General features: G+C 46.3%; 1 protein-coding gene across 4 annotated transcripts in view; it reads left to right on the top strand.

Moving 5' to 3' along the window:
- The first annotated feature begins 1,139 nt into the window (after positions 1 to 1,139).
- ALDH3A2 (aldehyde dehydrogenase 3 family member A2) overlaps positions 1,140 to 21,457 on the top strand; it is a 46,568-nt gene continuing 26,250 nt past the window's right edge. The window contains exons 1-2 of one of the 4 annotated variants that reach the window (XM_081945459.1): positions 1,140 to 1,239; positions 18,061 to 18,238. In XM_081945459.1, coding sequence (XP_081801585.1) covers positions 18,077 to 18,238 — 162 coding nt within the window. In that variant the 5' untranslated portion in view covers positions 1,140 to 1,239; positions 18,061 to 18,076. The other 3 variants (XM_081945461.1, XM_081945458.1, XM_081945460.1) reach the window with 3 other exon arrangements.

Genomic DNA, 21,457 nt, shown 5'->3' with positions numbered 1-21,457 from the left:
CTGTCCTCACATTCTCTTGTATTCATATTCATTTCCTAGGGTTTCCTGCCCTATACCGTTCCAGACAAATGGCTATCCAACATCTTCTTAAAGACTTCCAGTGTTGGAGCATTCACAACTTCTGGAGGCAATTCTGTTCCAATGATTAATTGTTCTAACTGTCAGGAAATGTCTCCTCAGTTCTAAGTTGCTTCTCTCCTTGTTTAGTTTCCACCCATTGCTTCTTGTTCTACCCTCAGGTGCCTTGGAGAATAGCTTGACTCCCTCTTCTTTGTGGCTTTGTGTAGATAAAGGAACAAAACTAGGGAGTTTTCCTGGCTCATAAATCCTTAAAGCATTCTGCCAAAAAGCAACTTGGCAAAGAGGGGCTGCCACTCCCTACACAAGGCTATAGGGTTACTCCATAGATAAGGTAGACAGAGGCAGGAGCTTGAACAAAAGGACGCTTTAAAGACCCCGTTGGTAACGAATCTTTATCTCTGATTGGATAAACTTTGTCTCTATCTGCCTAAAATGTAGATAATACTCTGAGCCCCTCTTGCAGGGGGTGGCTATTCCTTCCATGCATTGGTTTGTATGTTCTGGATATAGTTTTGTCACCCAGCTTTTGCTACCGCCACAAATAAAAGCTAATATTTTTTTGCAAGCCTCGTCTCGAGTCTCCACTCTCTTTGGCATCCTCAGTGGCTCAAGAAAAAACGGCTGGAACTTTACAATCTTATAATGTCATCTATGTTTTTCAGTCTTAAAAGAGCCTTCGATGTTTTCTATTTTTAATATTTTTTTAAAAAAATTAAAAATAAAAACATTTTTTGATATTTTTCATTTATCCTGATGCAGATTCACAGAGTTGGAAGGGACCTTGTTAGGTCATCTAGTTCAACCCAAACCCCCACCCCACCCCTCTCCCACTCAAGCCGGGTGGGGTTCCTGTACCGGTTGGAACCGGTTCGCTGCGCTGAACTCCCCCCCCAAAAAAGAAAAAGTAAAAAAAAAAACAGCAGATGAAAGAATCAAGATTTCTTTTCGGAGTCTCTTTCTTTTGCTTGGCTCCTTCTGCTTGTGATTTTTACATGCATGTGTTTTCCTGAGAATACGGTACAGTCCTGGATCCCAGTTTAATGCAGTGGGAAGGCAGCCAGGCTGCCAAGGGAGGAGGAAAGGGGGGAAAAAACTATTTTGCTTGTTGGAAAGGACAAAGGACACTCGGGGCGAGAGAGAGCAAGAGCTCACCGCTGGGTAAGTTGGCTCCTTCTTCCTTTGCGCTGCAGGTTTCAGATTTTGAACCTTAGTCTAGCTAAAAGTGGGCTCGTTGTTTAAAAGGAAAGAATGTCTCACGGGTGCTAGGCTGAAGGAAGTCCTTTGCGCTGATCTGTCAACTTTGGAGGACATTTTTAAGAGAGGATGGGGTTGAGGTCTTGTGTTGAAGCCCAGCTGGACTTCAACGGTTAAGGAAGGAGTGGGGTGGGATCCCCATGTTTTCATTCCTTGGGGTGAAAGGAGAAATAAATGGAAGAGAAGGTTTGTAACTCAGGGGTAAACTTTAGGGTGGGGTTGTCCGTGGTGCTCTCTGAGCTTGGGGGTCTTCTTGTGGACATTTCATGACCCAAATAGGTAACGTTGTCAGTGGTAGAAGGGGGAGGGGGTTGCGGAGGGGAGGGGAAGGAGGACGGTGGGGTCCTTGATGTTCCATGAGTTTGGTGGTGTTCTTGCAGACGTTTCATGACCCAGCTTGGGAACATCATCAGTGTTAGAAGGGAGTGGGGTTTACAGGGAGGAGGAGGGGAAGGAGGAGGGCGAGGGGGAGGAAGCAAAAGAGGAGGAGGAGGAGGACAGGAAGCTCCTTGGTGGTATCAGAGCTTGGCTGACTTCTTGCAGACCTTTCACGACCCAGATAGGTTATATCATCAGTGCTAGGAGGGAAGGGGGTTGGAGGAGGAGGGGGAGGGGGAGGAGGAGGACTGTGGGGTCTTTGGTGCTTTTCTTGCAGACATTTCATGACCCAGCTTGGGAATGTCATCAGTGTTAGAAGCGAGTGGGGCTTGCAGGAAGGGGAAGGAGAAAGAGGAGGGGGAGGAGGAAGAGGGGGGAGGAGAAGGACGGTGACGACAACAACGACAGGGGGCTCCTTGCTGCTATCAGAGCTTAGCTTTCTTCTTGCAGACGTTTCACAACCCAGCTAGGTTACATCATCAGTGCCCGGAGGCGGTGGGATTTGTTAGAAATTCTTCAAAATCAGCTGAGCTCCAGGTTAAATGTTTGTGTCCGGTTGCAAATAGTTCCTGGGCACCGTCTTCCAAAGAGGGATGTGTGCAACGAATCCTAAAATAGTTTTCTCTCTCTCTCTTTTTTTAAACGATCAGGGACCGTTGCCACATTGCGCCCACTTAAATGCCCCAATCCGACTTTTAAGGCATCCCAATGTGGCAGCTGCCCCTGTTTTTTAATTCTTAGGGAATTTTGTACGGGGAACTTTTAAGAGAAGTAAAAAAAGAAGAAGGAGGAAACTTCTAGTGTTGAGCAATTGCAACACAACCTGATAAACGAGCTTTTTCCCTTTATATACCCAAAAATGCTCCGTTTTCACCCATGAGAAATCCTTAAAGGAAGACAAGGGGACAAGTTGGGAGAATATTTAAACACCTCAAAAATGGAACTTCGTATTTTGAAGGTCTCCCCTAACCACTGCTTTGCACTGCCAGTGCACTTTTTAAAAGTTTTTTTTGTTTTCCAGTAATAAACATACATAAACAACGTTAACAACAATAACACAAACAGTATGTGAAATTCTTATCTTCCAACTTCAACAGTATTTGTCTCATTTCATGTTCCTTTGACATTTCCCCATTCATTCATTTAAACATAAATAACATTTCTTTGCACCCTAGATTTGTTATCCCTTCCTAGGTATTGTCCTTCAATATTATGAAAATCACTCATTATTCCACCCTAGCGTCAATGTTCCAAATGCGTGGAATTACTAATAACGCCAATTATTAACAATAGTCAATCCATCACGGGAGTACAATATATTTTAACACACTATTAATATTCATAACACAGTTACATTACCTAATCTTCGATTACCATCTACTAATCTGCCCTTATTGGAATTATGGTATTTTTTCCACTTTTCTTTTTAACCAACACTTCACTTTCTTCTTCTCTCAAGGTGACTCCGTTCCTCTGCACTTCTATTTTCTGCATTATTATTATTATTATTATTATTATTATTATTATTATTATTATTATTATTATTATTATTATTATTATTATTATTATTATTATTATTTGCTTTATGGTGCGATAAAACAGGTTCCATAGATCTGTTGGCATTTTATTGATGGCATAAAAATATCTCTTTAAAAAGGAGCTCATGAGCCACAATATATTCCTTTATGGCCCTTGTGCTTTGGTGCTCTTTGAAACTTGGGCAATACTTGGGAATGGCCATGCGTCAATGAAGTGTACGGTTTCATCCGTCTGTCGCAATTTCTCGTCCAGCCTATTCAACATTTGGTTTAAAACTCAGCCTCAAAATTCTCTGCATGGACAAATTGGCTGGATCTTAATAAAGCAGGTAAGGAAACCTTTTCTTGCAGAAAAAAAAATGGAAGGATCAACATATAATATTTTGAACAGAATAGAATAGAATAAGAGAGTTGGAAGGGACCTTGGAGGTCTTCTAGTCCAACCCCCTGCTTAAGACAGGAAACCCTACACCACTTTAGACAAATGGATATCCAACATCTTCTTAAAGACTTCCAGTGTTGGGGCATTCATAACTTCTGGTGGCAAGCTGTTCCACTGATTAATTGTCCTCCCTATTAGGAAGTTTATCCTCAATTCCAGGTTGCTTCTCTCCTTGATTAGTTTCCATAAGTATAATCTTTATTGTCATAAATATGAAGAGTGAGAAGAGGAATTCTGGGAGTTGAAGTCCACAAGTCTTAAAGCTGTCAAGTTTGAACACCCCTGGGTGTTTTTTTCCTAAAGGGTTAGGGGTGCAAGGGTCTTGTAACTTGACAGCTTTAAGACTTGCGGGCTTCAAATGCCAGAGTTTCTGAGCCAACATTTTGGTTGCTAAGCAAGAGCGTTGTTAAGTGAGTTTCACCACATTTTACAAGTTGGCCATGCCCACCCAGTCACATGACTGCCAAGCCACTCCCACCCTGTCACATGGCCGGCAAGCCACTCCCAGAAAGCAGGCCACACCTACAGAAGAGGTTCTAAAAAAATTTGAAACCCACCACTGCTGCGCATGCACAAAATGCTTCTGTGCATGCAGGCAACACTTCTGTGCATCTACGCAGGTGGGAGGAGCCTCCTGCCGCCACTACTACTGATTTGGCCGATCCGGGCCAAACTGGGAGCATCCCACCTCTGCTCTGGTCCATCTATGGGTACTAGTAGTCCGTGACCCACTGATAACCAGTCCGCGCGAAACTCCACTTGCCCAGCTGCGAGATTAGGTGAAACCCTTGCTTCCTCACCGGCTGCTGTCACTCACCACCGCGGGAAATGTTGGGGTCCGGTTGTTGTCACCTGCCAGCAGCCAGCGTAGCTGGTTCCAGACTTGGACAGTGAGGAGGTTGGGGAGGAACATGGGCCAGTCCTGGAGTCTGAGGAGGGCTCTGTGTCGGAAACAGAGATGGGGCCAGGGCCATCCAACGGTTATCAGCTGCCTTCGGAGATCAGTGGGGCAGAAGAACAGCTGGAGCCTGTTCCCAGTGTGTGCATGCGCAGAGCTGCCAGGAGAAGGGAACAGCTAAGAAACAAGGGGCAACTAGGGAGTAAGGCCACAGGTGAATGGCCCCTCCCAGAGGGAGTAAACAGGAATGAAAGGGGAGTGGAGCTTGCAGGAGACAATGAGCTCCATTCCTTAGGGTGAAGATCCGTTCCTGACTTTTTGCCAAGGAATTGCTGCTACAGCATGGAGTTTAGAAGATATCGGCCTGGCAGCTCTCCAAGCCTGATAAAGGTCTGTAGTTGTGAAATCTCTTGAAAGACTGATGGCCGGGACTTTGCTGGAGAGGAATTCACGTTAACCTAAATAAAAGGGGTTTTATTGGGACGAGGAGTCGGCTTCATGATCTTGGGAAACGTCGGTCAGAACACTGCTGGACTAGAAGACCTCCAAGGACCCATCTAACCCTGTGATTCTATGACTTTTTGAAATTAGGCTAAAAAGTTGCAAGAGCTCAACCCTGCCATAAAGGGTTTGTTCTGCTAGGAATTTTGTGTTTAAACAAACAAACAAAAAAAACCTTAAGGACTAGCTACCTGATCATTCGCTTCCACTTTCTCAGCAAGGGCCATTATATCCTGTCTGATCCTCTTCATGCCGTAATGGAATTGAGTATGCAGCTTGCAAAGCTACCTGGGGATTAACCTGTTTGACTGCTCCGAGTAGTATCTCAGAAATACTGAGGCTCACCTTGCCCGTAGATGATAGTACTCGACTTACAACATTTAGTGACCATTCCAAGTTACAAGGGCCTTGAAAGAAGTGACTGAGGACCATTTCTCACACTTACGACCTGTGTAACGTCATCCCCCTGATCACGTAATCCAAATTCAGACACTTGGCAACGGATTCATACTTATGACGGTTGGGTGTGTGTGTGTGTGTGTGTGTCACAGGATCCCCTTTTGCGACCTTCCGACAAGCAAAAGTCAATGAGGGGACCCAGGTTCACAACCGTGTGGCTAACTTATCAACTGCAGTGATTCGCTTAACGGCGGCAAGAAAGGTCATTAAATGGGACAAAACACATTGTTTTTCTCACTTAACCGCAGGCCTTTGGGGGCTCAATTGTGGTCCTAAGTCGGTGTTTGCAGCCCGTTTCCGTGTTCCTGAGGGGCAGACTGGCCTATTTAGTGCGGTGATGAAACCAGCTAATAATTCAGTGGGTGAAAATATCTTTCTTTTTATAACTGTGAGGCTTTGTTCATTTCCTCTGAGATGGAGAGCCGGTGGCCTTCGGTTCATTCTATCTATCTAGCGTGGGAGTTTTTATCCTCCTGTCTTTTCCTCCCAACCAGGGGCCCTCGGGATGAGGCAAAAAAATGGCCAGGCGTCCTTCAGTTACAACGACAATCCCGGCTGAGCAAGACAGCGAAGTGAATTCCCCCCTCCCCCCACCCCATTTTATGTGACTTTTCTTACCACAGTTAAGGGATTCATTGTAGTTTGCAACCGGGTTGTTAAGTGAATCCGGCTTCGGCCTTGACTTGGCTTGCCAGAAGGTTCGCAAAAGGAGGGGGGGTCACGTGACCCCTGGGACAACCATCATAAGTACATGCCAGTTGCCAAGCGTCTGAATTTTGATCACGTGACCAAGGGAGAGGCGGCGATGGTCGTAAATGTGAAAAACGGTCGTAAAAGTCACTTCCCAGTGCCGTTGCAACGTTGAGCGGTCGCTAAACAAACAGCTGTCAGTCGAGGACTCCCGATATAGCGGAGATGGAGCCGTATCTTCCGGCACGTGAGCTGTCAGCTCAAGCGGGCATTTCGCGTGCCCACCAGCTAATTTTCGGCCTTCCGGAGGGCTGGGGGATGTCATTTTTGCCCTCCCCAGGCTTAAGGAAAGCCTCCAGAGCCTGGGGAAGGCTAAAACTCCCCCCCCGCCGCACGCAAGGGGGGTGCCATGCACGCATGCATGGGGGGCGTGCAATCATGCGCAGGCTTGCACGCAAGTGCAGGGGGTTGTGCACATTGGCACAGGTGGGCAGGGAGCATTGCATTGTGGGTGTGGGCACGCATTTACAAAATGGTTCGCCATGACTGCTATATGGCCTCCTCAACAATAACCTAAGGCAGGGGTTAGCAAACTGCACCTTTGAAGCCACATGTGGCTCTTTCCTCCGTCTGCTGCGGCTCCGTCACCGGTCGTCGCCACAATTTCGAGAGGAGCTTCCGGTGGGGGGGCGGGGGAGAGAAGCACAGTGCGCCAGGAGAAGACTCTATGGCAGCAATGGCGAACCTTTTTTGGCTCGTGTGCCATAAGTGGGGGGGAGTGCAGGGGGGTTGTGTGCAGGCATGCCGCATCCATAATGCAATGCATGACCCCCCAGTGCGCATGCGCGCACTACAGGGGCGACCCTCCCCCATTTTTGCATGCTTTTTTCGCCCTCCCCAGGCTCCAGATGCTTTATAGGAGCCTGGGGAGGGCGAAAACAGCCTCCCCGCCCCCCACTGGAAGCTCTCCGGAGGCTTCAGGGACCTTCAGGAGGCTTCCATAAAGCCTCCGGAGCAGTCAAAAAGAACCTCCGAGCAAACCGGAAGTCTGTTCCCGAACTTTTGGTTTGCCCGTAGGGCTGGTTTTTTGCGCTCCGGAAGCTTCGAGGAAGCTCATGAAGCCTCCGGAGGGCCTCTGGGGGGGCAGGGGGGCGGGGAAGTCTCTTTTTGCCCTCCCCAGGCTCCCATAAAGCCTCAGGAGCCTGGGGAGGGCGAAAAAAGCATGCAAAAATGGGGGGATCGTGCCTGTAGTGCACGCATGCGCACTGGGGGGGGTCGCACATTGCATTATGGGTGCAGCACGCCTGCACATGACCCCCCCCTGTGCTCCCCCCACTTATGGCATGCGCGCTGGCCAGCTGACAGGGCAGTGCCTCGCGTGCCCTGACAAATGGCTCCGTGTGCCACCTGTGGCACGTGTGCTATAGGTTCGCCATCACTGCTCCATGGCAAGGAGAGGGTTTTCAGGTCGTCTCCAACATTGATAGGGCTTTCGGTTATGACAGATAGAGGAAAAAGGACGCTGCGCTAGGAGGAGACTCTATGGTGGGGGAACTGAACTTCCGGTCAGCTCCAGAATTGAACGGGGGCTTCCGGTTCGGACCTTTGTGGCTCTTTTCGGTGGGAAATGGGTCCAAATGGCTCTTTGAATGTTGAAGTTTGCCGACCTCTGACCTAAGGCTATTTTCATGCTTCCCAAGGCTATTTGTCTATGTGCTAACTACAGATTTCATCACCTCCCTGGGAAGCCATGAAACAGCCGAACCTCCACTGATGCCGTGGGAAAGTGCTTGCAGGTATATACATAAAGGAGAGGTTGCTGTAAAATTAAAATTTAAATGACTTAATCTCGAAATCATTTGGCATGGGAGCTAAACCTGGGAGTTCCAAAATATTGTCGGAGTAGCAAGAGGTTTTGCAGAAATACAGGAGGGTGGGAATATTTGTGTTGTGGTCTCCCAGCTTGGATGTTTCTTTGCAGACGTTTCATGACCCATCTAGGTCACATCATCAGTGCTAGAAGGGAGTGGGGTCTGTGGTGGAGGAGGATGAAGAGGAGGAGGAGGACTGTGGGATCCTTGGTGCTCTCTGAGCTTGCTTGTTTTCTTGCAGATGTTTCATGACCCAACTAGTTAATGACATCAGTTCTGAGAAGGAGTGGCATTTGTGGAAGAGGGGGAAGGAGGAGGAGAAGGAAGGAGGACTGTGGGGTCCTGGGTGCTCTCTGAGCTTGGTGGTTTTCTTGCAGACGTTTCATGACCCATCTAGGCTACATGATCAATGCTAGAAGGAGGAGGAGAAAAAGGAGGAGGAGGGGGAGAATTGTGGGGTCCTTGGTGCTCTCTGAGTTTGCTTGTTTTCTTCCAGATGTTTCATTACACAACTAGGTCATCAGTTGTGGGAAGGATTGTGGGGCGGAAGAGGAAGAGGAGGAGGGAGGAGAAGAAGGACTGTGGAGTCCTTCATATTCTCTTAGCTTGCTTGTTTTCTTCCCGATGTTTCATGACCCAAACCAGGGTCATGAACCAGGGACTTCAACTCCCAGAATTCCCCATCCATCCCATCCATCCATCCATCTATCTATCTATCTATCTATCTATCTATCTATCTATCTATCTATCTATCTATCTTATCTATCTATCCCATCCATCCATCCATCCATCCATCCATCCATCCATGTATCTCTATCCCATCCATCCATCCATCTCTATCCCATCCCATCCATCCATCCATCCATCCATCCATGTATCTCTATCCCATCCATCCATCCATCCATCCATCCATGTATCTCTATCCCATCCATCCATTCATTCATGTATCTCTATCCCATCCATCCATCCATCCATCCATGTATCTCTATCCCATCCATCCATCCATCCATCCATCCATGTATCTCTATCCCATCCATCCATCCATCCATCCATCCATCCATCCATCCATGTATCTCTATCCCATCCATCCATTCATTCATGTATCTCAATCACATCCATCCATCCATCCATGTATCTCTATCCCATCCATCCATCCATGCATCCATCCGTCCATCCATCCATCCATGTATCTCTATCCCATCCATCCATTCATTCATGTATCTCTATCCCATCCATCCATCCATCCATCCATCCATCCATGTATCTCTATCCCATCCATCCATCCATCCATCCATCCATGTATCTCTATCCCATTCATCCATTCATTCATGTATCTCTATCCCATCCATCCATCCATCCATCCATCCATCCATGTATCTCTATCCCATCCATCCATTCATTCATGTATCTCTATCCCATCCATCCATCCATCCATCCATCCATGTATCTCTATCCTATCCATCCATCCATCCATCCATCCATCCATCCATGTATCTCTATCCCATCCATCCATCCATCTCTATCCCATCCCATCCATCCATCCATGTATCTCTATCCCATCCATCCATCCATCCATGTATCTCTATCCCACCCATCCATCCATCCATCCCATCCATCCATCCATCCATCCATCCATCCATCCATCCATGTATCTCTATCCCATCCATCCATCCATCCATCCATGTATCTCTATCCCATCTATCCATCCATGTATCTCTATCCCATCCATCCATTCATTCATGTATCTCTATCCCATCCATCCACCCACCCACCCATCCATCCATCCATGTATCTCTATCCCATCCATCCATTCATTCATGTATCTCTATCCCATCCATCCATCCATCCATCCATGTATCTCTATCCCATCCATCCATCCATCCATCCATCCATGTATCTCTATCCCATCCATCCATCCATCCATCCATCCATGTATCTCTATCCCATCCATCCATCCATCCATCCATGTATCTCTATCCCATCCATCCATCCATCCATCCATCCATCCATCCATCCATCCATGTATCTCTATCCCATCCATCCATCCATCCATCCATCCGTCCATCCATCCATGTATCTCTATCCCATCCATCCATCCATCCACCCATCCATCCACCCATCCATAAATCCTTGTATCTCTATCCCATCCATCCATTCATTCATGTATCTCTATCCCATCCATCCATCCATCCATCCATCCATCCATCCATCCATCCATCCATCCATCTCTATCCCATCCATCTATCTATCTATTTCTATCCCATCCATCCATCCATCTCTATCCCATCCATTTATCTATTTCTATCCCATCCCATCCATGCATCCATCCGTCTGTCTGTCTGTCTATCCCCCCCTCCTTCCCTCCTTCCTTCCTTCCCTCCTTCCTTCCTTCCTACCTACCTATTATAACGCGCGGACGATCAGCAAAGGCGCCTGCAGTACCGTAGAACACCGCGGGCGGCAGGCGAGAGCAGCTTCTTTGTCTCCGCCCGGGGCGCCTGGTTAAGATTGTCTTGCGAGGCTAATTCCAGGGACGAACAAACACACAGCGCTGGGAGAGGAGGGGGCGGGGCTCGCCTAAACCGGAAAAGAGCTTGCCAGAAGTCGGGCATGGAGCCGGAAGTCGGAAGGACCCGTCTGCAAGGCCCGGAGGAAGGTCACGCGGGAGAGAGGCGTGTCGCTGAACACGGGTAGGACTTTGCAACTTGGGAATGCTCGCTGCAAGCTGTCAAGGTTGGATCCGAGGGCGGTGCTGGAGGCTTGTTATTTCCTAAGCAAGGCAGGCGGAAGTTCAACAGGGGCAGAGCCTCCATTTGGATCTGCTGCCTCTGTTGAGTGTTTGCCTGCTGCTTCCCGGGTTTTGCAGAGGTAAAGGGAAAGTTGGGCTTGGGGGATCGACCTGTGGGATTACTGCCTAATTTGGGGGTTTTTGTGTGTGTGTGTGTGTGTGTGTGTGTGTGTGATAAGTTCTTGCTAAACTTCTACTAGAGTTGGTCCTTATGCATGCATCCCTCTGTTGCACAGCTGGCCCTGTTGAATTGCTGCCTGCTGGAGGTGGGGGAAGAGAGAGATGCCTTAGCAAAACCTCTTACGGCGAGTTTTCCTGGGGAATGTCTTCCCTGCTTTGCTTCCAAAATGGGAGAGAGAGGGGGGGGGTTGCCTTGAATTTCTGTGCCTTGGGAAAAAGCAAGAATTTGGCTGGGGGGGGGGACCAGGATGAAGGAGGGGCAGGATTGGAAGGATGTGGGGCAGAGCAGCGGTGAGGTCAATTTTAGGGGGTGGGGGTCCAAGCAGTTTTGTTTAAGTTGAAAAAAAAAAGTAAGTTGTTTTTCAGTTAGGAATTCAACAGGGGAAGCTGCCTCTTTCCCTTCTGGAAGTTTGACTCTGTTTGGAAGTCTAACAGATGAACAGAGTTGGAAGGGACCTTGTAGGTCATCTAGTCCAACCCTCCACCCAAGCAGGAGACCCTACTGCACCATTTCTGACAGATGGCAGTTCAGTCTCTCTTCTTGAAAGCCTCCAAGGATGAAGCTCCCACAACTTCCGAAGGCAACTTCTGTTCCATGGGTTGATTGTTCTCCCTGTCAGGAAATTTCTCCTTATTTCCAGGTTGAATCTCTCCTTGATCAGTTTTCATCCATTATTCCTTGTCTGGCCTTTGGGTGCTTTGGAGAATAGCTTGACCCCTTCCTCTCTGGGGCAGCCCCTCAAATATTGGAAGATGCTCTCCTGTCTCCCCTAGTCCTTCTCTTCCCTAGACTAGCCAGGCCCAGTTCCTGCAACCGTTCATTGTGTGTTTTAGCCTCCAGTCCCCTCATCATCCTGGTTGCTCTTCTCTGCACTCTTTCTAGAGTCTCAACATCTTTTTTACAGTGTGGTAACCAAAACTGAATGCAATACTCTAGGTGTGGTCTTACTAAGGCTTTATAAAGTGGTATTAGTACCTCCCTTGATCTTGATTGTATCCCTCTGTTAATGCAATTTAGGATTGTGTTGGCTTTTTTGGCTGTTGCTGCACACAACTGGCTCATATTTAGCTGGTTGTCCACTAAGACTCTAAGATCCTTCTCCCAGTCACTGCTATTAAGCCTGGTTTCACCCCAGTCTATATTTTGGTTTTTCTTGCCTAAGTGTAAGACTTTACTTTTCTCTACATTGAATTTCATTTTGTTAGAGAGGGCCCAGTGTTCAAGTCTGCCAAGATCCATCTGCATCTTGAGCTTATCTTTTGGGGTATTGGCTATTCCTGCCGGTTTAGTATCATCTTCATTCCTGGGCTGGATTCACCCAAAACATTAAACTGGACTAATGTGACTTGCTAAAAAGTCTGTGGAGCTTCTCCGTCATCCAGGTCAAGGTGCTTTTTCAAGAGGCATCTGGACTTTCTTGGGTTTTTTTTCTTTGAAGACATTTCACTTCTCATCCAAGAAGCTTCTTCAGCTCTGAATGGATGGTGGGGAATGGAACCATGACCTGGATGATGGAGACTCTCTGCAGACTTTTTAGCTATACGATTTGGGATAGACCCTTCGAAAGGTGTGGGAGTATGAACAGATTTCCAGAGGGAAAAAATGGCAGACTACAGGAACAATATTGCACCACTCAGGTGACCCTGAGGACACAGAGAAACTTCCAAGTGGTCTCAATGGCCCTCTAAAAGGATGCAAATGACCAGCTGTCTGCAAGGAGTAGAAATCTCTTCCGTTCCACACCATCCGGTCAGAGCTGAAGGAGCTTCTTGGATGAGAAGCGAAACGTCAGATGCCTTCTGAAAAAAAAGTACCTTTGGGAGTAAGGACAATTAAACAGAAGAACTGCTTGCCTCCAGATGGAAGTTTTTAAGAACAGAATAGAGTAGACAGTCACATCTGAAATGGTATAGAGGGTTGGACTAGAAGACCTCGAAGGCCCCTTCCAGCTTCTAGTCAGGTCTATTTTCTGTTCTGTTCTATTCTATTTTCTATTCTATTCTCTATTCTCTTCTCCATTCTCTTCTCTTTGCCACGGTGGCGTAGTGGTTAGAGTGCAGTACTGCAGGCTACTTCTGCTGTCTGCCGGCTGCCTGCAATTTGGCAGATCGAATCTCACCAGGCTCAAGGTTGACTCAGCCTTCCGCCCTTCGGAGGTGGGTCAAATGAGGAGCCAGATTGTTGGGGGCAAGAGGCTGACTCTGTAAAAACCGCTTAGAGAGGACTGTAAAAGCACCGCGAAGCAGCATATAAGCTATTTCTATTTCTTTTTATATTTCTATTTTTATTCTTTCCTATTCCTATTCTATTCTATTCTATTCTACATTCCTCCTATTCTATTCTATTTTTATTTCTATTTTATTCTACATTCATTCTATTCTATTCCTATTCTATTCTATTTCTTATTCTATTCTACATTCCTCCAATTCTATTCCTATTCTTTTCTACATTCATTCTATTCTGTTCCTATTCTATTCTACATTCATTCTATTCTATTCCTATTCCATTCTATTCTATTCTGTTCTACATTCCTCCTATTCTATTCTATTTTTATTTCTATTTTATTCTACATTCATTCTATTCTATTCCTATTCTATTCTACATTCCTCCTATTCTATTTCTTATTCTATTCTATATTCTTCCTATTCTATTCCTATTCCTATTCTATTCTACATTCATTCTATTCTGTTCCTATTCTATTCTATTCTACATTCATTCTATTCTATTCCTATTCCATTCTATTCTGTTCTACATTCCTCCTATTTTATTCTATTCCTATTCTGTTCCTATTTCTATTCTATTCCTATTCTATTCTACATTCCTCCTATTCTATTCTATTCTATTTTTATTTCTATTCTATTCTACATTCATTCTATTCTATTCCTATTCTATTCTATATTCCTCCTATTCTATTTCTTATTCTATTCTATTCTACATTCCTCCAATTCTATTCCTATTCCTATTCTATTTCTTATTCTATTCTATTCTATTCTATTCTATTCTACATTCCTCCAATTCTATTCCTATTCCTATTCTATTCTACATTCTATTCTATTCTATTCTACATTCATTCTATTCTATTCCTATTCCACTCTGTTCCATTCTATTCTATTCTATTCTATTCTACATTCCTCCTATTTTATTCTATTCCTGTTCTATTTCTATTACTATTCTATTCTATTCTATTCTATTCTACATTCCTCCTATTCTATTTTTATTTCTATTCTACTCTACATTCATTCTATTCTATTTCTATTCTATTCTATATTCCTCCTATTCTATTCTATTTCTTATTCTATTCTATTCTACATTCCTCCTAATCTATTCCTATTCTATTCTGTTCTATTCTATTCTACATTCATTCTATTCTATTCTATTCTATTCTATTCTATTCTATTCTATTCTATTCTATTCTATTCTATTCTACATTCATTCTATTCCTATTCTATTCTATTCTATTCTATTCTATTCTATTCTATTCTACATTCCTCCTAATCTATTCCTATTCTATTCTGTTCTACATTCATTCTATTCCTATTCTATTCTATTCTATTCTATTCTATTCTATTCTACATTCCTTCTATTCTATTCCTATTCCATTCTATTCTGTTCTACATTCCTCTGTGAAGGTTCCAAGAGTTGCCCTAATTAATTTACGAGCCCCGGGGACGAAATTCAAAGTAAAACCATTCGTTTATTAGGACTAACATCTTAGCACGGACTTCTGTGTAGCTGAAACTAAATCACACTTAATGGCGTCTGACCTTAACCCCTGTGCCCCCTCCCCTCTGGCTGAGGTCATCAATCACATTCTCCAACAGGACGTTATGGCAGGGTTCTGGACATGCGCATTCATATCCCAGTACAGAAATGTGAGACTTTTACTCTGGCCAAAAGTATGCATGGAATTTCCCTCCCCTTCTCAAGGTGATAGTAGTCATGGAGATGCCTTAGGCATTGACATCCTCCTCCTATCTTATTCTATTCCTATTCTGTTCCTATTTCTATTCTATTCCTATCCTATCCTATCCTACTTCAATTGTGATTCCATTACAGTCGTAACTAGAAGGCCACCTGTACCACGGAGTCGACCTTAACAGCGCTGCTTTCCTCCTGTCTCATTCTTGGCCCTGATCCTCCCATAACCCCTCTTAGTGATCCTGAATCCTTTTAAAGACAGGAAAGAAAGGCCTGGTTTTCGAGTGGGGCTGGGCAGCTTTGAATTCCCACTCAAGCTGTTTGAAGAAGGGTTGTAGTTGTCGCACAGGTTGACCTGCCAGGATATTGTGTTGCTCAAAAGCCTCTTAAGAAACCCAAGCCTGACGTGGGTGTTGGCCGGGAACACAGTGGGAGGTTGCGATCAAGGAGGTCACAAATTCTTGGCCGAGCGTTGACGTTCTCACCTGCTGCGGAAAGGACAATGGCATTCCAATTGGATGAGCTAAATCCCAATGGCCTCTTAATAAGCACCCGTTGGAAATTAACCTGTAAGTCCCAGGACAGATGGGAGAGCAAAGTTAGAGAGAGAGATTAAAGGGAACGTGTAGGTCATCTAGCCCACCCCCACCCCCTTCCCAAGCAGGAGACCCTATGCCATTTCCGAAAGATCTCTTCTTGAAAGCCTCCAGGGATGAAGCTCCCACAACTTCTGAAGGCAACTTCTGTTCCATGGGTTGATTGTTCTCCCTATCAGAAAATTCCTCCTTATTTCCAGGTTGAATCTCTCCTTCGTCAGTTTCCATCCATTGTTCCTTTTCTGGCCTTCAGGGGCCTTGGAGAATAGCTTGACTCCCTCTTCTTTGTGGCAACCCCTGAGATATTGGAAGACTGCATGTCTCCCCTAGTCCTTCTTTCTCTTAAGCTAAACATACCCAGTTCCTGCAACCGTTCTTCATATGTTTTAGCCTCCAGTCCCCTAATCCTCTTTGTTGCTCTTCTCTGCACTCTTTCTAGAGTCTCCACGTCTTTTCTACATCGTGGTGACCAAAACTGAATGCCGTATTTCAAGTGTGGCCTTACCAAGGCCTTATAAAGTGGTTTCCATATTGTTACCCTGTTTCCCTGAAAATAAAACCTCCCCGGATAATAAGCTCAATCAGGAAATTTATCCTTAGTTCTAAGATGCTTCTCTCCTTGATTAGTTTTCACCCATTGCTTCTTGTTCTACCCTCAGGTGCTTTGGAAAATAGTTTGACTCCCTCTTCTTTGTGCAGCCCCTGAGATATTGGAAGACTGCTATCATGTCTCCCCTAGTCCTTCTTTCTCTTAAGCTAGACATACCCAGTTCCTGCAACCGTTCTTCATATGTTTTAGCCTCCAGTCCCCTAATCATCTTTGTTGCTCTTCTCTGCACTCTTTCTAGAGTCTCAGCATCTTTTTTACAGTGTGGTAACCAAAACTGGCTGCAGTACTCTAGGTGTGGCCTTACTAAGGCTCTATAGAGTGGTATTAGTACCTTCCTTGATCTTGATTGTATCCCTCGGTTAATGCAATTTAGGATTACGTTGGCTTTTTTGTCTGCTGGCTCCTATTTAGCTGGTTGTCCACTAAGACTCCAAGATCCCTACTCACAGTTAGTGCTATTAAGCAATAATAGTTGACTAACTCTAGGGCAGGGAGTGTCCAAATTTGGCAACTTTTAAGACTTGGGGACTTCAATTCCCAGAATTCCCCAGCCAGCATGTCCCCAGTCTTAAAATTGCCGAGTTTGGAGATTACTTTCCTAGGAGCCCTCACGACTGAATATGGTTAAAATCTTGTAAATTCACCCAGAGATGCATTGGCAATTTGGGGGTGGGGGCAGGATGTGACTGCCATGCCTAAAATGGTTTAGATCAGTGTTTCTCAATCTTGGCAACTTGAAGATGTCTGGACTTCAACTCCCAGAATTCCCCAGCCAGCGAAACACTGGTTTAGGTTATGAATTCATCGCCACACCTGTCCAACCCAAATTGTAGGGCCCGTCTGCCCCTTATAATCGAGGCTTAAACCTAGAAATGGGTTCGAATCCATTTTACCTCCATAGGTTATTTGTTTGTTTGTTTATTGGTTAATTGCTATGTTCCAGAGGACAAGAATGGAAGAAGAGGTTATACTCTGTGGTTAAACTAGTTATTCTATTATTACGCTATCCAGATTACCCAACATTACAGTCCTTGGGCAGAATGCTTTCGATCAAGGAGCAGTAGAAACACAGCAATAAAAATAAATAAATAAGGTTAACCGAAAGGAACAGTCGAACAGTTAAAAAAAACCCCAAAACCTACAGTCCCTTTGACCTTACTGATAGAAGAGAATATTTGTAGTTATGGGTCAAAATGTGGGAGTCCTTGGTGCTCTCTGAGCTTGGTTGTTGCCTTGCAGACATTTCATGACCCAACTAGGTAACATCATCAGTGCTAAAAGACAGAGAGGTTTGTGTGGGGAAGGAGGAGGAGGAGGACTGTGGGATCCTTGGTGCTTCCTGAGACGTTTCATGACCCAACTAGAGGACATCATCAATGTTAAAAGAGAGGTGTGTTTGTGTGGAGGAGAAGGAGGAAGAGGAGGAGGAGGACTGTGGGGTCCTTCTTGCTCTCTAAGCTTTATTGTTTTCTTGCAGGCGTTTCATGATCCAACTAGGTAACATCATCAGTGTTAGAAGGGAGCGGGTTGTGGTGTAAAAAAGCAGAAAGGGAGAAAGAAGAGAAAGAGGAATAAGAGAAAGGAGAGGAGGAGGAGGAAGGAGGAGGAGGACTGTAGGGTCCTTCTTGCTCTCTGAGTTGGGTTGTTTTCTTGTAGACGTTTCATGACCCAACTAGGTAACATCATCAGTGCTAGAGGAGGGGGAGGAGGACTGTGGGGTCCCTGGTGGTCTCTGAGCTTGATTGTTTTCTTGCAGACGTTTCATGACCCAACTAGGGAACATCATCCGTGCTATCTCGCCTTTGGCCTTATTCCCTCCTAGTTGCCGTGACTGACCCTTTCTGTCTTCTTGCAGCTTCCAAGGAACCGCGATGGAGAAGTTGAAGCGAACGGTGGATCAGGCCCGGGCTGCCTTCAACACGGGCAAGACACGCCCGTTGGCTTTCCGGATCCAGCAGCTGAAAGCCTTGAAGAAGATGATGCAGGAGAAAGAGAAGGAGTTCGCCGCAGCCCTGATGGCGGATCTCAACAAGGTTGGTGCCGTAGCGCTTGGGTGTGTTGATTGACTGTCAGGTTTCCGAAAGATGCCCTCATTCATTCATGAGCCTCGAGCCAAGTTTCAAAAGAAATCCAGTCATTTATTAGGGACGCCATTTCGGCAATACCCCACTGCATTCTGATCTGACCTCATTTTAATTACGGCTGAACTTTGCCCCTGTTTCCTCCTTCCCCTCAGTCTGTGTCATAAATCACATTCACCAATGAGGTGCACGCCTCACAAGCCTGCTGTGATAATCTGAGCTACGACTCTAGCCGAAGGTATCCATGGAATGCGCTCCCTTTCTTCACCATGGCAACTTTATGAGTTGACATTGACGGTGCTACGTGGAGCACTGGGGATGGGAGGGGATACACTGTCCTGACCTAGGCTTCCTGAGAAAGCATAAATCACACACTTAGTCCCCCAAACCCTCTTTTTATTTAAACGGCAGTGAATTATGTTCATTCACACCCCATAATGAGTCACAAACAGTTTGTGAAGAGTCCGACAGAAGTCTGCCACAGTCTTTCGGGGTAATGCTGATAAACGCCCACCTTTATCTCCCTTGAAGCGCTGTCAGAGACCTCATTGCCAATTAGTTTTGCAGGAGCACAGAGTCAAACGGAGCTTCTCAGAGTTTGAACCGACCAAAACGAACTAATTGCTTCCTGCAAAGGCTCCCGCCCGTTTGCTCCTCTGTTATGTCTTATGGGAGGGGCCAATCATCTCCAAGCCTTACTCCCGAGTCGCCCCTTTTGTCTTAACTGTTCTTGCCTTCTGGCAGCTCTGCGCATGCGCGCACTGGGAACAGGCTCCCCCTGTTCCTCTCCCTTACTGATGTCTGACTCTGGAGGCTCCGGGGGCAGCCACGTAACTACCAGATGTCCCTTGTCCCCTCTCTGCCTCCGACGCAGAGGGGAAGCAAGGAACTGAATATGTTGTGTCCTTGGTGCTCTCTGAGCTTGGTCGAGTTTTTTGCAGGCGTTTCATGACCCAACTAGGTAACTTCGTCAGTGCTAGAAGGGAGTGGGTTTGCTGCAGAGGAGGAGAAAGAGCAGGAAAAGGAAGAGGAAAACTGTGGGATCCTTGGTGCTCTCTGAACGTGATTGTTTCATTACCCAACTAGGGAACATCATCAGTACAGGAAGGGAATGGGGTTTGTGGGAAGGAGGAGGAGGGAGGGAGGAGCAGGAGGAAGAGGAGGATTGTGGGGTCCTTAATGCTCTCTTAAGCTTTGTTGTTTCCTTGCAGACGTTTCATTACCAAACTAGGGAACATCATCAGTGCTAGAAAGGAGTGGGGTTTGCAGGGAGGAGGGTGAGGAGGACTGTGGGGTCCTTGGTGCTCTCTGAGCTTGGTCGTTTCCTTGCAGACATCTCATGACCCAACTAGGTAACATTATCAGTACAAGTGAGCACTGTACAAGAAAATACTTGGCAAGGAGTCTCTGAGAGTCATAAACGAATCTTCACACTAATTAGGCAAACTAATTGTCTCCTGCAAACTCCACTCCCCTTTCGCTCCTCTTTTATTTCCTCTGGGAGGGGCCCTTCATCGTCCACCTGTGGCCTTACTCCCAAATCAACCCCTCTTCATTAGCCGTTCCCTTCCTCTGGCAACTCTGTGCATGCGCACACTGGGAACAGGCTCCAGCTGTTCTTCTGCCCCACTGATGTCTGACTCCGAAGGCAGCTGATAACTGTCAGACGGCCTCGTCCCACTCTCTGCCTCCGACACAGAGCCTTCCTCAGAGCCTTCCCCAGACTCCAGGACTGGCCCAGGTTCCTCCCCAACCTCCTCACTGTCTGAATCTTGCTTCCAGCTCCGCAGGCTACTGGCAAACCACAACATACACAAGTAGCTGTTTGGTTGTCTGAATGCAGCTGACCTGGGGTCCCCTATTGCAAGTGGGAGGGGGGCCCACTTCTACCAGGGCAAGGGAGGTCTTACTTGGAGGGCGAGAAGATAAAATTGACCCCAATGCACCGAGTTTCTCTAATAGCAGCTAGCTATTAAAAGAGACTTAGAAAGTTCTCTTTCTGGCAGGGTGTCAGGAAAACTGGAGGGGAGGGGGGGTCTGGGAAGATGGAAATGGGGGATGCTGCTCTCCCCTGATGACGTGGTAAGGTTTTACCCCAAAGAGGAAGTAAATACGTGGTACTATTACGGGTAGTGATATGCAGGTGATACCACTCTAATGGCCGAAAGTGAAGAGGAACTAAAGAGCCTCTTGAGGCGGGTGAAGAGTGCAAAAGTTGGCTTGAAACTCAACATCAAGAAAACTAAGATCATGGCATCCGGCCTTCTCAATTCCTGGCAGATGGGGAAGAAATGGAAGTAGTCACAGATTTTATTTTCAAGATCACCACAGATGAGGACAAGAAATTAAAACATGCTTGCTCCTGGGGAGGAAAACAATGGCAAATGTAGACAGCAGACTAAAAAGCAGAGACATCCCCCTGCCAACCAAAGTGTGCATAGTCAAGGCGATGGTTTTCCCAGTTGCAGTGGATGGCTGTGAAGATTGGACCGTAAGGAAGGCTGAGTGCCAAAGAATGGAGGCCTTTGAACTCTGGTGCTGGAGAAGACTCCTGCATTGAGTTCCTTGGACTGCAAGGCCATCCAACCGGTCAGTCCTAGAGGAGATCTCTTTAGAAGGCCAGATCCTGGGAGACGACTTCCGGTCCCCGAAGGCGACGGACGTTCGCATCCGCTGCTCGTCTTCTCGGTGGGCTTCTTTTAGGAGTACAGGGGGCCTTGGAGGGGCTGCCTGCCATAGGGCGGCTTGTTGGGACCAGGAGCCGGGAAGCGTGGGGGGTGCGCAGCAGCACGCCTTCGAGCGGAGCCTGGAAGGAAATAACTAATCGGACGTTACAGCTGAAATGCAGTGAGGTGGGAAGTTTCCCTCAATCTCCTTTTTACCTAATCAATTGATGAACAGCAGCTTTTCTAAATTGTGGTCTCAATCTTCCGAAGTGTTAAGACTGGAGGGGGGGTTTCCACCCCCCCTCGGAAAAGCGGCATTCGGAATATCCTTCTCTCTCAGAGGAGAGAGAGAGAGTTAAAAGTTACTTTCTCTTCCTCTAAGCAATGGGAGAATGACTTTCTGCTACAATTGCAAAAGATGACTGCTGAGTTGATTCTTTTAAACTATTTTATGGAAACTTTGGACATGTTGCTTTCTGATCTCCTGTGAAGGCGGAGCCAAGAT

This window comes from Natrix helvetica (assembly GCF_964273705.1).
Source record: "Natrix helvetica genome assembly, chromosome: 2".
Taxonomy (NCBI): Eukaryota; Metazoa; Chordata; class Lepidosauria; order Squamata; family Natricidae; genus Natrix; species Natrix helvetica.
This window is presented reverse-complemented; position numbering and strand designations above follow the sequence as displayed.